General features: G+C 56.8%; 8 protein-coding genes across 8 annotated transcripts; 5 read left to right on the top strand and 3 right to left on the bottom strand.

The window, feature by feature from the left end:
- Nucleotides 1-117: 117 nt before the first annotated feature.
- C8Q71DRAFT_799372 (uncharacterized protein) lies at nucleotides 118-1890 on the top strand (the record flags this gene model as incomplete). The annotated part of the gene is made up of 10 exons (XM_047925879.1): nucleotides 118-186; nucleotides 245-326; nucleotides 405-507; nucleotides 564-611; nucleotides 662-717; nucleotides 766-788; nucleotides 847-1048; nucleotides 1099-1243; nucleotides 1307-1621; nucleotides 1683-1890. The coding sequence occupies 10 exons, from the start codon at nucleotides 118-120 to the stop codon at nucleotides 1888-1890; spliced, it is 1251 nt and encodes a 416-aa protein (XP_047773743.1).
- Nucleotides 1891-2385: 495 nt separating this feature from the next.
- C8Q71DRAFT_785814 (histidyl-tRNA synthetase) lies at nucleotides 2386-4588 on the top strand. The gene is made up of 5 exons (XM_047925094.1): nucleotides 2386-2742; nucleotides 2810-3157; nucleotides 3212-3418; nucleotides 3475-4197; nucleotides 4255-4588. Exons 1-5 carry the CDS (start codon nucleotides 2425-2427, stop codon nucleotides 4522-4524), a joined length of 1866 nt encoding a protein of 621 aa, XP_047773742.1. The 5' UTR covers nucleotides 2386-2424; the 3' UTR covers nucleotides 4525-4588.
- C8Q71DRAFT_785812 (ankyrin) lies at nucleotides 4589-5720 on the bottom strand. The gene is made up of 7 exons (XM_047925093.1): nucleotides 5622-5720; nucleotides 5466-5559; nucleotides 5397-5410; nucleotides 5327-5339; nucleotides 5024-5200; nucleotides 4841-4962; nucleotides 4589-4789 (listed from the first exon to the last, which is right to left on the bottom strand). Exons 1-7 carry the CDS (start codon nucleotides 5641-5643, stop codon nucleotides 4731-4733), a joined length of 501 nt encoding a protein of 166 aa, XP_047773741.1. The 5' UTR covers nucleotides 5644-5720; the 3' UTR covers nucleotides 4589-4730.
- A 556-nt stretch (nucleotides 5721-6276) lies between these two features.
- C8Q71DRAFT_862444 (COX5A-domain-containing protein) lies at nucleotides 6277-6743 on the bottom strand (the record flags this gene model as incomplete). The annotated part of the gene is made up of 2 exons (XM_047928030.1): nucleotides 6277-6311; nucleotides 6371-6743. 2 exons carry the CDS (start codon nucleotides 6741-6743, stop codon nucleotides 6277-6279), a joined length of 408 nt encoding a protein of 135 aa, XP_047773740.1.
- A 108-nt stretch (nucleotides 6744-6851) lies between these two features.
- C8Q71DRAFT_785805 (uncharacterized protein) lies at nucleotides 6852-8881 on the top strand. The gene is made up of 6 exons (XM_047925092.1): nucleotides 6852-7197; nucleotides 7660-7873; nucleotides 7929-8037; nucleotides 8093-8242; nucleotides 8297-8363; nucleotides 8414-8881. Exons 1-6 carry the CDS (start codon nucleotides 7188-7190, stop codon nucleotides 8668-8670), a joined length of 807 nt encoding a protein of 268 aa, XP_047773739.1. The 5' UTR covers nucleotides 6852-7187; the 3' UTR covers nucleotides 8671-8881.
- C8Q71DRAFT_785799 (uncharacterized protein) lies at nucleotides 8882-9918 on the bottom strand. The gene is made up of 2 exons (XM_047925091.1): nucleotides 9517-9918; nucleotides 8882-9463 (listed from the first exon to the last, which is right to left on the bottom strand). The coding sequence occupies exons 1-2, from the start codon at nucleotides 9903-9905 to the stop codon at nucleotides 8938-8940; spliced, it is 915 nt and encodes a 304-aa protein (XP_047773738.1). The 5' UTR covers nucleotides 9906-9918; the 3' UTR covers nucleotides 8882-8937.
- A 353-nt stretch (nucleotides 9919-10271) lies between these two features.
- Nucleotides 10272-11608, top strand: C8Q71DRAFT_364740 (uncharacterized protein). Its single transcript, XM_047918097.1, has 2 exons — nucleotides 10272-11315; nucleotides 11376-11608. Exons 1-2 carry the CDS (start codon nucleotides 10491-10493, stop codon nucleotides 11418-11420), a joined length of 870 nt encoding a protein of 289 aa, XP_047773737.1. The 5' UTR covers nucleotides 10272-10490; the 3' UTR covers nucleotides 11421-11608.
- A 971-nt stretch (nucleotides 11609-12579) lies between these two features.
- Nucleotides 12580-13789, top strand: C8Q71DRAFT_785796 (uncharacterized protein). The gene is made up of 3 exons (XM_047925090.1): nucleotides 12580-12626; nucleotides 12685-13535; nucleotides 13585-13789. Exons 2-3 carry the CDS (start codon nucleotides 12719-12721, stop codon nucleotides 13626-13628), a joined length of 861 nt encoding a protein of 286 aa, XP_047773736.1. The 5' UTR covers nucleotides 12580-12626; nucleotides 12685-12718; the 3' UTR covers nucleotides 13629-13789.
- Nucleotides 13790-15158: the final 1369 nt, after the last annotated feature.

The following is a 15158-nucleotide window of genomic DNA, read 5'->3' as shown; positions in this document are numbered from 1 at the left end:
CTTCCTCGAGTCCTCTCCGCTGGCGGCCTGCCCTTCTCCTGTCCTCCTCCCCCTTTCCATCTAGTTACCCTCGCCTGCCCTGCTTGTATCGATCACATAGAGGTTGAAACTAGAAGGATGGGCTACATCCCACAGCATGCGCTGGAGAATCTGCGAAAATACTCATACAAGGGAGTAGATAAGTGCGTGGCGGAGCTTGCTTGACCAGGTATGCGGAGACTGACTAGGCTCGCTCGTGTGATAGGTCCCTCGTCTCGCGATACCTCCTTCAGCCGTTCTGGAACTGGTTCGTGACGCTCTGGCCGACGTCGGTGGCCCCGAATACAGTACGTCTATCCGCTCCTAAGCTGATAGCATGGGGCTGACATGTTAGTGGGACGCTGCCACGTAGATTACATTATCAGGCTTGTCTCTAGTATTAATCAACTTTGCGACGTTGTTGTATTTCGACCCGGCATACCTGACAGACCAGGAGGGAGCGGGGCCCCCGAGATGGGTGTACTTTACGTAAGTGCCCTCCATACCCAGTCTTTGGGTTTCATGTGCTCACCTTCGGGTCATAGATGGGCTTTGGGCCTATTCTTCTACCAAACGTTTGATGCGATAGATGGGTAGGTTGAGTGAACCGGACTTCAGGGGCACCGTACTTAGGATGAGACAGGAAGCAAGCAAGACGAACCGGCATGGCGGGCCCTCTGGGAGAGATGTTTGACCATGGTATGCGCACCTGCAGCGCCTGCGTAACTTTAGCTAACCTCTACATAGGATGCGACGCATTGAACACCACTGTACGCCCACGCCTCCTATCCATTTGACCGCGTCCCAACTCTCGCGCTCCCTTTCTAGCTCGAAGCAATTCTCACGTGTCGCGCGCTCAACCTCGGGCGTTCATGGTGGACGATCGCTTCGCAATGCGCGACCCTTGCGAACTTCTATCTCTCGACGTGGGAGGAGTACCACACAGGGCAGCTGTTCCTGGGATACTTCTCGGGACCTGTGGAGGGTATCCTCATGATCGTTGGTATTTACTTCATCTCCGGCGTGTTTGGTGAGTGGTATCGGAGACGAGACTGGTGTGTCACTGAGTATGGGTCGTAGGTGCGACGGTCTGGGATCAGCGCTTCCTGGACGTCACTCGGTTGAGGAACGTGCCAGCGATTGAGCAGCGGATACCAGACATCGCTCTGAACGAGGCGTTCATGGTGTTCGGCGCGTTTGGTCTTGCGTTCAATATTGTTGTCAGGTAAGTCGGCTTCATACTAACCTCTCATGCGCTCGGGCTTCGACTGACCTGCACATATGAAAGCTACATCAACGTCGTCAAGCATCGTCTCTCCACCAAGCAAAACCCACTGACCCCGCTCATCTACCTGCTGCCTTTCCCCGTCTCAGTACTGGCGGAGTTCGCCTGGCTATCTGCGCCCTCCTTCAAGGAGTCGGCGATCCTGCACTCACCGATGGTCATCCCGTTCATGTGTTCGTGGGGCCTGCAATTCGCGCACCAAGTGAGCAGGATGATCCTGGCCCATGTGACGAAGCAGCCGTTCCCGTGGTGGGATTCGATGTGGATTTGGAGCATCGTCGGTGCGGTGGATGCGAATCTACCGGTATTGCTCGATCGGTGAGTTTCATGTTGCTCGCTATGCGCCATGTAGGCTCATTGCTGAGTGTATGTATAACAGGGAGCCGCTCATACAGAATTCGCGACGCAACGCGGCGATCTTCGTATACCTCACTCTTGCAGTGTCCTTCCTCTCGTACGCAAGATTCTGCACCCTGGTCATCCGGGATATCACGAACTACCTGGGCATCGCGTGCTTCACAGTGCGCAAGAAGGACAGGAGCGGCGAGTGGGTCGAGGCGTCCGCGGTGGATGCGAAGAAGCACTGAACGTTGTTCGCCCTGGAGTTCCTCGTCCATGGAGCGTTCTCCGCTGGTCTTTTCTCCTTGGAATTGGTGACGATAATGGTGTGTTCATGACTCGGACGAAGGTCATGTCTGCGACGATCTACGCGTCTGCACGAAAGTATCTGTAGGTAATGGTATATCCCTCGCACAGTACGTTACAACTAGAAGCAAATGAAACAAGTACTCAATGTCCATCAGCGGCAGCTGGGCCGCCGAGTGTTGGCAGCAGTGATGCTGTGTTCGTATCCGGTGCATGGCGCCCCGACGACCTCTGGAGTGCGGCCAGTAGTCAGTCTGAGTGAGGTCTTAGACATATTTCTGAACACGCCTCAGCAAGGACAGCGAGACTGTCGAAATGAATATTGGCCTGCGATCGAGCTGTCTCCGTTCCGAAATTGAGGGCGAGGAGAGATCTCGGGGTAGATCGGCGAACGCGTTCGATAAGATCAATCATGCTTGTGATCGAGTCAGTGCTCAGAGAAACGTCACGCACCGAAGTTATTGGACTCTCTATTTATGCTCGCTCAGGCAGTGCGAGCCTGCATAGCGCGCCCCCATCGATTCATCACACCAGCCACACGACTATCCCGCACATCCCTGCACAACTTTACCAGAACCATGGCGAGCGTCAGCGCAGCAGAGTCCCTGCAGGAGGAGGTCGCGCAGCAGAAGGCCCTGCTCAGAGACCTGCAGAACCAAAAGGCGGACGCGGCGCTCATCGAGGAGGCCAAGAAGAAGCTGGCAGACCTCCAGAAGTCGTTTGGGCTGCTTCAAAGCGCGATGAAGGCGGGAGGCAGCACCAAGAAGGGACGTCTCCTTCTGAAGACACCCAAGGTGCGTACGGTTGCCTCTGGTCCTCGCAGTGCACTCAAGCTCATTCAGAGGTTGTGTTTGTGAACAGGGCACGCGGGACTATGGTCCGAGCGAAATGCACTGCCGCGAGTTCATCGAGCGCACCGTCAAGGACTGCTTCACGACCTATGGCGGCGGCTGCCTCGACACGCCGGTGTTCGAGCGGAAAGACATCCTCGCGGGCAAGTACGGGGAGGATGCGAAGCTCATCTTCGACTTGATGGACCAGGGAGGAGAGCAGCTCGCGCTCAGATACGACCACACTGTCCCGCTGGCGCGGTATTTGGCGATGAACGGCGCACAGGCTACGCAGGCGAAGCTGTGGCAGGTCGGGAAGGTGTACCGGAGAGACAACCCGGTAATTTCCAAGGGGCGGATGCGGGAGTTCTCGCAAGCTGTGAGTCGTCGTATCCCTCTGACATGAGTAAACATATGTCTTATTCTCATACAGGACTTCGACATCGCTGGTATTTGGGATGTGATGATCCCCGACGCCGAACTCATCAGCCTCCTATGCACTATCCTCTCAAAACTTGACGTTGGCGAGTTTACCGTCAAAATCAACCACCGAAAAATCTTGGACGGCATCTTCGAGGTGTGCGGTGTGCCCGCAGACAAAATTCGGACGATCTCGTCTGCTGTAGACAAGCTCGACAAGGTTCGTGACGGCTCATTCTCTCCAGCCTGCACCTCATGCTCACGCGTCCTCGTCAGTCACCATGGTCAGAAGTGAAGCACGAAATGACCGAGACGAAGGGTCTCGACCCCGCCGTCGCCGACAGAATTGGTGAATATGTCAAGCACAAGGGCGGGCCCGAGCTCCTCGAGACGCTCAAGGCCGACGCCGCGCTCATGGCAAACCCAAGTGCCAAGGCCGGCATCGAGGAGATGGCCATCCTCTTCGGGTACCTCAAGTCGTACAAGGTGGTCGACCGGCTCTCGTTCGACATGTCGCTCGCCCGCGGGCTCGACTACTACACCGGCATCATCTACGAGGCCATCGTCGAGGCATCCGCGCCGCCCGGGTTCAACTCCGCCAACGCCTTCGCGTCCGCGCCGCCCAAATCGCCCGCACCCGCGCCCGCTGCCGCGCAGCCGAAGAAGAAGGCGAAGAAGGCGCAGACGGGGCAGGACGAGGAGGACGAGGAGATCGACGAGTCGACGGTGGGCGTGGGCTCGATCGCCGCGGGCGGGCGGTACGACAACCTCGTGGGCATGTTCACCGCCGCGGCCGCAGGCGAGAGCAAGAAGGCGGCGCAATTGCCGTGCGTCGGCGTCAGCATCGGCCTCGACCGCGTGTTCGCGATCGTGTGGCCGCGCTGGGTGAGCAAGGGCATGCGCAGCAAGGAGACGATGGCGTATGTCATGTCGGCGGGCGATGGCCTGTTGAACGAGCGCGTGGAGCTTGCGCAGGAGTTGCGCGCCAATGGGATCAAGGTGAGTGGAACATGGTTCTCGTTGTGCTCTGCGGCGTTGGCTAACAGCCGTGGACAGACGGACTTCCTATTCAAGGCGAAGCCCAAGCTGCCCGCGCAGTTCGCGGCTGGTGAGCGCGACGAGGTGCCCTTCGCGATCATCCTCGGGGAGACGGAGCTCAAAGAGGGCCTCGTCACCGTCAAGGAGCAGTACTGGGAGCTGGTCGACGGGAAGAAGCAGAAGATCGAGAGTGCGGACAAGGGCGTGAAGGTGAAGCGCGCCGACCTCGTGCAGTGGCTCAAGGACAGGCCGATCATGAAGGACTGGGACAGCGGGAGGTTCTTGTAGAACTAGGTGCTGTTTCGGGATGATGCAGGGATGTTGTTGGTTGGTTGTAGTATTTATTCGTCCTAATGCTGTTAGATGATCCTCGCATTTCCCGAATACAATTGGTACATTAGAAATCTACTGCGCTCGACCCAGTATTAGTTCGTTGTTAGCTTCGGCCTTCGCATTCCACGCGCGACGTGTTGACGACATTGATACTCAAGTGCTTAGTCCTCATCCTCCGAGCCAGAGCCAGATCCGGAGCCAGCCTCATCGTCGTCATCATCTGTGAGAGCGTGAGTACGAGTTACAAGCGAGCTGTATAGCTCTGGCCTACCATTCGCGATGTCAGCATTCGAGATGCTATTCTGCGCCCTCGCTTTCCGCATCAACTGACGGATCTCCGTATCATCGTCGCGCAACAGGTCGAACGCAGTCTCCCCGTGCTTGTCCTTGATCCTACACATCGCATGTCGCGCGCTTCAGACTCTATGCCATGATAGCAGAAGGATATACGCACGTTGTGTCCGCACCAGCGTCCAATAAGCTCTCCACGACGCTCGTCCGGAGCTCCTCATCCTCCATGCGCATCGCGAGGTGCAGGGGGGTCGCCTTCTCGAGACGGTTAACGGGGTCGACGTCGCACTCGTCGTGTGAGAGAATGTGCTCGAGCACAGCCAGGGAACCATGTGACGCCCTGTACAGGCGATCCAGTTGAATGATCCATCATCGAGCGAGGGGGGTGGACGGGGAAGAGAAGGGGAGGATACAGGTGAGCCCCCGCGGGCGGGATCCGAGCAGGGAGGGTGCAATACATACTTACGCGTAGTGTAAGGCTGGAGGGGTCCCCCGTCAGCTATGCGATCCTGAGCGGGAGAGGGAGCAGCAAGTACCTGTGTTGCCTAGGCTGTAGGGGACGCGTTATATCTCCGGCAATGTGACAAGGAGCGCGGCAGACGTACCCATCCTGGTAGTTGATGTCGAACTTGCCCTCTTCGAAGACCTCAAGGAGCAGTTCCTCATTGTCCGTGCGTGCTGCAGCGAGGAGACGTTCGTCTAGATACCCCGATCCGCTCTTTCAGCAGGAACGTACTCTGATATGGTTGCATTTCACGTACTGTTGGATGCTCCGTCAGCCATGAAGGACGTGATTATGCTGCTGTCTAGTCAAGGGGGATCGAGTACAGTACGAGTAGCCAAGCAGGTAGAGACGCGGTACAGGGCTCATAATAGCATCTCAGAAAGGAATGCAATCGGCACGTGGAAAGGCGGGTCCGCTCCGGATCAGTTCTCAGTCTGGGCGTAACGTTGAACATCTGTTGACTCTTTGTCGAGTATCGCGCATGCATAGCGTACACAAAGTGAAGCGAGAATGGATAGTGGACGCAGGCGGTGGACTAACAGCAGCACAGTAGAAGATAGTCGCATCATGGGTTGCATAAACACGTTGCGCTCGAAGCACTGTGTAACTCTGCCGGCAACGTTCTGCCTATGCCTTGCTGAACGGTACCAACCGTACGTCCGTCAGACGAACAGCAGCTGAAGATCCAGCATCTCAATCCAGATACAGAGGTCCGAGATACGAAAGGGCTGTGGCCACTAGCAATGCACGAATTACAGAGCTCGAGGACTTGCGCCCAGTATCATAACAACGTGCTGCTGAAAGGATTGTCTGTTGCATGCAAATAGAACTGACTGCGTTGCTGTCAGTCGCGGATGCCTTCCGGAGGAAGCTCAGTCAGACGCACACACGATCTAAAGGCGTTGCTCTGTTCATGACTGGTACAGTTCCTCCCTAACGTTGATACCTGTGCCGAAACGGGTTAGCACGATCATTCGGACAGGTAGCAAGACATAAACGACTAACCAAGTTCCTCCCGTACAGGCTTGAGCTCGTCCAAGTACGCCTGGTACTGCTGCGTGTTCTCCACCTTCTCCTTGATGCCCTCGAAGATGCGTACCGCAGTCGCGTAGTCGTTCACGCGACGGGCTGCGCGGAGCGCGGCCTCAATGACGGAGGGCGCGGGGACGAGGTCGTGGGCGAAGCAGTTGTTGAGCCCGCGCTGGAGCTCGAAGAGATCCTGGGCCTGCTGGAAGAAAGTGACGTAGCGCTCCGTGAACGACTCGAAGGTCTCCTCGTGGTGGGTGCTGCTGTAGCGGACGAAGGCGGGCGCGAGGACGCGGCGAGCCACGGGTGCGCGGCGGGCACGGAGGAGCGAGGCGACCAGCTGGGCACGCATGGCGAGGAGGACGGTAGTGGTAGGGACGAGGGCAGTCGCACGACGCTGGCGGATTGCTGGCGGAGGTCGGACGAAAATGCGCTAGCTGAGGTCGCGACAGCTCGCGCCCCCGGTTCGGGACTGTGCGTGAGCCTGGATCCACCGCCCAGCCGAACCGGTTCACCCCGGTCCCCGCCCTCTCGCCTATCTCCTCGCCCAGGCTACATTGTTCGTAGTACCCGCATATGCATGTCGTTTCCCTCAGAACACCCCAGCTACGTGCCTCCACCATGCATCGCGCCCGGCGAGGCAATGCACATACTTCATGGATATAGACGGCGGGGCGGTGGCGGGAGTGTGGTTGTGTTTGGGCCGAGGCCGCCATAAGGGCGCCTGCGCCAGCGGCTTGGTTCTCACCGCCACTTTCTTTCCACCACCGCAAAAGCCTCAGCAACGTTCGCAGCAATGGATGACGGTACGTTTTCAACATCGCCCAAGGCCGCCTCGACGACGACGAGCAATACCCCTCACCCCCTCCACGTCGTCCACCTTCCCAACGTGTCTTTCGCCCCCGCTGTACCCTACTGTAAATACGCCCGTGACGCCACGTCGCCCCGCCTGTCTCGCAGCAGCCTTCAGCCCACAGAGGACGTCTTTCGACGGCGCCCACATCTTTGACTCTCATCGTCCTCTGTGGGCTGGAGGCTGTGTGCTCAATGAGCCGCTTTTCTTCCGCGCCACCGACGCGTCAGGCCGTCCCTTGGCCGTCCCCACCACGCTGCGTATTCTCTGCCTCCCTCCCTTGTGCGCGTCAGTCTGCCTTTGTCACCATTTGGTCCCGTCCTCGTCGTGTCGCTCGCTTGCTCGCCGGCGCCCTCGGATCCGCTTGTTTCATCCAGCATCCGACCCTGACTTTTCCACCCACCTCCCCTCTCAGCCTGGCAGTCCCAAGACATGGCTCCCCCGAGCAGCGGCGGCGGAATCAGCATCCCCACGCAGGACGTCACAATGAGCAATGGATCCGGATTGGGCGCCGCCGACGACCAGCACTGGGCCAACGGAGGTGGCCGCTCTCCTTCCCGTGGAGGCGCGGACCTGCCCAGGAGGTCCAGCCGAAGCAGGAGCCCGGGCGCCCGCGGTGATGACCGGAAGTGAGTTGACAGCAATTTGAGCGACCCTGTACCCTGAGTACTGATCCTGATACAGTGGGCGTCCGGAAGGCGGCCAGAACCCCGGCAACAACTTGCATGTGTCGGGCCTGAGCAACAAGGTCGACACCCGCGACCTCGAGGCTGCCTTTTCAAAGGTTGGTCGTGTGAGTAGCTTTGCGAACCTTTTTATTGCGAGCTGGCGCTGATACTGTCCCGCAGATCCAGAAGGCCCAGGTCATGTATGATCCTCATACGCGTGAGTCGCGCGGATTTGGGTTCGTGACCATGGAGTCGGTCGAAGAGGCGGATGCGGCTGTTACTGCGCTTAATGCTACTGATCTCTTGGGCAAGACTATGACAGTCGAGAAGGTAGCCCATTCTGCTGGCATGTACTTTTTTCGGTGCTCAAGAGTTCTCCTCCAGGCTCGTAGAGCACGTGCTCGGACCCCGACGCCCGGCAGATACTATGGACCGCCGAAGCGTCATGAATGTACGTTGAGTCTGTGGCTCGTACTGCCCATCTGTCTGACGTTGCTACAGTCGAGAGGCCGTACGATCCTCGCCCCTACGACAGTCGCTACTCTCGTCACGACGAGCGTCATTCTTCTCGCCGCCGCTACGAGGACGACTACCGAGGCGGTAGTATGCGCGACGAATACCGCGGTGGTGGAGGAGGAGAAAGAGGAGGTGCCGGAGGCGGAGGCGGAGGCTACCGCGACTACGACCGGGGCGGCTACAGCGGTGGTGGAGGCGGAGGCCGCGACTATGACCGCCGCTACGACGACAGGCGCTACTGAGCAACGACGTCGACTCTCCGGCGTTCCTTCGGCCCCTTAGCCTCACTAGTCTCTCAGGCCTCAAAATGAAGTTGGTCCCTTCTTCTGTGTTTATCGCGTTCTTATTGCGTTGTCGTTGTCGCTGTTCATGCATGTAGTAGTATATTGCTAGTATTGGGCATTTCGCTGAGTTCCTTGACGTGATGTCATGGACCGTTTATCGTGCATGTACACATGAGGATCTTCTGTCAGGCAGGTATTCAAATTGGGCAGGTATGTTTGGTATTCTCATTTCGGTGCCCCTACATTTATACCGACACTACCTATGCCCATCTCTACAATGTACTTCTCCCTCCGAAGCCTTCGCATCTCTTCTACTACTTCACCTACCTTCTCGAACTCCGACCACCGTCTCTTCACCTCCTTGTCCTCGTTCCTGGACTCTCGAAGATCCTCCGGGAGTGGCTCGATAATTCGCATCCTGAGCGCGAGCCATTGCATCGCTTTGACGTTCGTAACAAACTCCTCGACCTGCGCTTGCTCGCCCTCGCAGTAAATTACGCCCGGATGCCCGACCTTCGCGAAGCCGGTAAGGGAGAGCGATGCAGACCACTGCTGGAGGGATCGCCGTTTGTTGGGCGAGACGAGGTGGTGCGAGGTAAAGAGGGCATGATAGCGGATGTGGGAAGACCCGGAAGAGACGTCTGTGCCGGACATGGCTGGGGCCGAGGACGCATCGTCGTTGCGCTGGGAGTCGAACTCGGCGTGAAGGCGAGGCAGGAGATGTGTTGAGACTAACTCATATATAGGGTATCTAGAAGCCTCATGAATATCTCAAAGAGACGACGTCGACGGGTAGGAACGCACTCACTGTCCTGGAACTCCTCCATCTTCTCCTTCACGAACGCTTGCCAGGCTTCCTGCTCCCTCCGCGCAAGAGTTTCACCCTTGACCGACACGGAGTATCCTGCGTTCGCGGGAGCACAACCTCCTTCATAGTCCTCACTCAACCCTACTTCGAACCATATGTCGATGCCGTTCGACTGTATCCGGAGGTGCGCAGGTGGCAGGGTGCGCGCGACCTCTTCCAAGTCTAGCGACTCCGCGTTTTCTGAGTATGAGTCGAGAAGGGTGGCCCAGTGGTCGGGACCTTCTGTAGGCGGTAGCGACGCGAATTCCTCGCCTGGGAGGAGGGAATGCTTGAGGAGGTTGAGTTCTTCGAGTTGGCGAGAGAGGACGGACGCGGTCAGAGGCATGGTCGGGGTGTGGGAAAGAGCGCTCAATAGGGAAGTTGGCCACGCCCGACCAAAGCGGAGAAGCTCAAGCGCCCAAGGTTGAACCACTCTGTCGCTGTTGTTGTCTACTCTCCCAGTTTTCCCTTGGCATTCCAGGCAGTCGAGCGGCCCCAATCCTCTTGCTTTCGGCCGAAGAACCAGATATCAGTTTACTCCCAATATTTGCGCGTGAGTATTCGCAGTGCTCGACCCTTCGTGCGTCATTGTTACTGAGCCAATACTGAATCATACAGGTACACCACTTAAGACTTAGCTTGGTCGAAATGCCAGCTAGTCTCCTCACTGTCAACGACGACGTCGTCACCATCATCGTCTCCTACTTTGATTCTGCGGATGCGCGTCGGCTCTCGCGGGCAGCGCGGAGGTTCCACCTGCCGACAATCATGCGCTTCAGCTCGTCACCATTCGGAGTTCTGAGTCTCTCGTCCCGTTCTGCGTACACATCCTCAACCGAAGGCGTCACTGTCTGGTCGCTCTCCGCGAGCTCAGGATCCATTACTTCATTCCATCCAAACATATGTTGGGCGTCAGAAACCCGCAGGCAGCATGAAGGAACGAACTGCTTTGCTTCTCGACCTGCTGCAGCAAGCCATCCACCTGCGCGTGCTCAGTTTGTACTGTACTGAGTACTGGCTGCAGCATCAGCCCCAATTGCTTCCTGTCATGTGTTCTCTGAAACATCTGACGGAGGTAGGAGTGGACATTCTTGGGCCGGAGACGTCGATGTTCATCCACAAGATGCAGTGCACGCCTCGCAAACTCATACTCTTCCACATTGATTATTACCTATACGATTTGCTCACCAACGACACGATGCTTCGTTTAGACCCCAATTTCCGCTTGGCGAGCGTGCAGTCGCTCATGGCTCTGGCTGAACCGATCCTACCTGGGATAGAACAACTCGCGCGCGCATTCCCTGGTACTCGCGGCCTCCAGATCAGACACAAAGAGCCAGATCCCCATGGTCAACCCATTCCCTCGATCAACTGGCCATCATTGGAGCGTATTCGCGGCACCTGCTCATCCTTTGTCTACTGGCGGCATGCGACTGGCATTCATCTCCTAGAGTTAATCTTTGATGATGTGTTCGACACCCCGATAGAAGAGGAGTCACCGCGGTCCTCCACCACGATAACAGAGGAGCTACGGCAGAGGCTCCGCGTCCTGACGCCATCTCGCGAGCTTAGCCATGCCCTCACAGCGGTGACCAACATCCAGCCCGTAGCCCTTGCGGTGTCGGTGGACTCGAGGGTCGAAGTCGGTTTTTGGGCGCAGCTCATCAGGGCTTCGGCTCGCCTGCGGTATTTGGCGCTTGAGCTCCCCGACATACGTTTCTATGAGACGGTCAGCGCCGATCTCATCAGGTGGTGGGTGAGTGCGCGTTTTTCAATCTACATATGTGGCCTGCGTGCTGACCACAGCTCGTTACAGGATAGAGTGGCTCCAGAATTCGCTGCGAGCGACGTCATATGCTGAGAAATCCGTTGTCTCCTCCTACCCGGAGAGTATTTAGAAAGCAACGCAAGTGATACAAACGATGCATCAAGCAGAAAAGCGTCACTCGATCAAACGATCTACAGTACCTTTGCTGCCTCAGTAAAGGAGAAGGCCCCTACGCTTCGTTATTTCTCTCTAGACATCAGTCCTTCGTGTCCGAGGTTCTGGCCCCCGGGATGCGAGTGGAGGTACGACTTCCTCGACCTCGAGGATAGCCAAGCGTGGAACACACCCGCTGAGTTAAGCTGGTGGCGCTCCGAAGCCTCGGAACCGTCGGTGACGACCATCGATGCGGTTAAGGGAGAACGAATCGCTGCGTACCTCCGGTCGACTCGTTATGACCACAGTCGGCCCTTCAAAGGTTCATCCATACTGTCTTTCACGATGACTTTCCACTGACATTGTCGAGCAGAAAGTGACGTTCCCGCTTGATGCGGGGTTGTATCGACCACCTAACTTCCTCTACTGGCGCCTTCTTGTTGCTTTCGTGACTCCGACTTTCGAATTGACTAGTCAAGCCCCGCTGGATACCTCGCACGATCTGGCAAGTGGTCCTCCGTGACAAGGCACATATCATAATCATCCAACGTACCCCTCCTTCCGCATCGGTCTCATCCGTTTCCGCTCACGCCGACTGTTTGTCTTGAACTGGAAGCAATTGAAATAAACGCACGAGTTGCTGCTTCCTCGGAGTCTGTCGTTTCCGACAGGCTCCTCTGTGTTACGGCGCCACGCTCGTTGTCAGTGGCGCACTGCATTGGTTCACCTCCACCTTCCGCACCGCCGCTGTCTTGTCCCATTAGTATCATCCTCCTCGATTCCACAATAGCGACAGAGTTACGCGACGATCTCTACCCCGGCATTCCGCTCCGCAACTGTCGTACCACGAGACATGGAAAAGACTGGCAGTGCTACCCACGGTCGTGCGTACTTGTCACGTACATTTTCTGTCGTTGGTAATGTAGTCTTTTAGGGATCAAAGTCACTGCATTGCGCAAGCGGCTGAAAAAGCCGCGCGAGAACCGCATGTGGCTCTCGACTTGCTCTCGACCCGTCTCCGATCCTCTAGGCGCCTCTTTTTAGGCTTCTGTCTCTTGGTATTTAAGCTGCAGCCTGTGCGATTGCCCAGGTAAGGACACTCGGTGGGAGCCCCCTCACCGGATTGCTGTATAGCCAAGCTCGTGTGTAAGCGACTACTTCATCTATACTTGATACTGTGGCTTACTCTACGACCGGCTATTAGTGGAAGGAACCCCGGAATCACGGTCCTGGCGAAGATGCCCGCAAGTTTCCTCTCACTGAACGACGATGTCCTCGCGGTCCTCGTCTCCTACCTCAGCTCCCAGGATGCTCGGCAACTCTCATATACGACACGTGCGGTCCATGTCGTTGCCGCCCATCGCGCCTTACAGTTCGTCAGCCTCCGCTCTTTCTCTACGGTCGTCCGCTTTTGCGCCTACATGTTGGGGAAGATGCAACACCGCGTCTTCGCTCTTCGCGAGTTGAGGATCCATTGCACAATTGCACGAGCATCGGAGGTGGACACGGCCAGCCAGACTGCAGAGACCTACGCGAAAGGAGCGGCGTCGCTCGTCAAGATGCTGGAAGGGGCTCCCCGTCTTCGCGTATTTGCTCTGGACTGTGCCGAGTACTGGATGGAGTACCAGACCCGATTGGTCGACGTCCTATGCACCATGACACACCTGACGGAGGTTGACATCCAGGTCGTCGGACCACACGCGGCGAGGTTCATCAACAACATGGAAGCTACGCCCCACAAGCTGATCCTCAGGCCCCCTCGACGGCGAGACCGACGAGCATGGCCCACTGAAACTACCGACTCTCGACTGAACCCAGAACTCCGTCTACCGAGCGTGAAGTACCTCGCAGCTACGGATTGCGTGAATCTACCCGGAGCGAACTTCCTCGCGCAGATGTTTCCTAGTACCCGCAGCCTCGACATCAGGTACGAGGGCATTGACCATGGACAACCCGTCGAGCTTAATTGGCCAACACTGGAGTACGTCCGGGCCCGCGGACATGCATTCGCTAGTTGGAGGAATGTGTCTGCCATACATCTGTTGGAGTTGGCTTGTAAGCCTCAGGCTCGCATACGGGACTACCAGTGGCCAATGGTTAACAGACCCTCGATGGCTGCTGAGTATGTGGCAGCCATTGCAGCAGTGACCAATGTTCAGCCTGTGGCACTTATAGCGCGACTGGACTCAAACCTCGTGATCTACTTCTGGACCCGTTTCATCAGGAGCTCGGTGCGTCTTCGATATCTGGCTGTGGACCTCTTCGACATCACTTCGTACGACACATGCGGGGCGGAACTAGCCAGTTGGTGGGTCAGTGTACTAATATGTCTCGTGGATTACGGCGTGTTTTCTTACTTCGGTGGAACCCAGGGAAAGATCCATCAAGTCATTGAGACGAGCGACATCATATGCCTAGAGGTCCGTTGCCCACTCCGGCGCGAGGAGGATTTGCAACTCAAAGCCGGTGCAACTGGCGCGTACGAAGGCAGCCCCTCCTTCGAAGAAACAGTTTACCACGCATTCCCTGCATCTGTGCGAGATGCAGCACCTACGCTTCGCTACCTCTCCCTCGATCTAGGCCCCGGGGATGAGTCAGAGTCACCATGGAGATACGACTACTTGGATCCAGAGCACGGTCGAGAGCTCAAGATATCTCCTGATCTACGCTGGTGGCGCTTCGAAGGCCCACTATCTTCACGATCGGTGAAGGTGCTCGACACGACCAGGGGAGAACGGATTGCCGTGCACCTTAGGTCGACCCATTATGACCACAGTGAGCCCTTCAGCGGTTCGTGTCGTATGGCTTTTGATTGGTTCATCTTACCTTTGCTGATGAAATTGCACAGAGTGCGACATTTCGTGACAAGGCATGACAAGGCATAGCCGTCCTGCGGCGTACTATTTGCCTGAGGCTTGTGTGCCATGACCAGGGGTTGAAAGGAGTGAATGCGAGGCGCGTTTCTGCTGTGTAGAGAGCCTGTTGATGATCACATTGTTGCAGGTCAGTTTACTAGCGACTGTATTGAGATCTTCGGATTGTCTACGACTGCGGAGCGTGCCCCAGCGGAACGCTAGTCATAGCTGGTCTCCCGAAGACAAACTGGTCGACTGGACTTATGACTTACGCAAGGAACGCGCTCGCGATGTTCAATTAACTTCACTGTGGCCGTGCATGCGGGCCTGTCAGTCGCTCATATGTTCAATAGGGAGAAAATACGGACACTCACTTGAATGTTGATCTGCTTGTCGCCCGGACTGGGCTCGGGCATGTCGTCTGCGCGTATGTCTCCTGGAGTTGACATAGTCGAGCTATTGCGACCATCGTTCCCATTGGTGGACGCATGATCCTCGTAGGAGAAGCAGACCGTAATGGAGCAGGACAGTGAGATACCAAGGCTCATGTGGGCCAGTCCGTGTGATACAGTTCAATATGCCTCGCTCCGTACAGAGCTTGTCAGCTATGTAGTCACACCCACCTGTAAGTACTTATGTAAGTTCGGCCGTCGCTACGACAAGAGCTCTGGGATGACGGATATATAGTCGACCACAGGAGGAACGGCGACCTTCTCTCGTCGCGTCCCGTTTAGCTTCGCGGTGCACGCGGCATCTCTGCGATCGTTGCATGAAGCGAGATAGCTGTCCTGGAAACCGGACGACGTAACTCGGTGCATAGAAT

This window comes from Rhodofomes roseus (assembly GCF_022264815.1).
Source record: "Rhodofomes roseus strain CIRM-BRFM 1785 chromosome Unknown C8Q71scaffold_31, whole genome shotgun sequence".
In the NCBI taxonomy this organism is placed as follows: Eukaryota; Fungi; Basidiomycota; class Agaricomycetes; order Polyporales; family Fomitopsidaceae; genus Rhodofomes; species Rhodofomes roseus.
The sequence above is the reverse complement of the archived record's forward strand: the minus strand, read 5'-3'. Positions and strand labels throughout refer to the sequence as shown.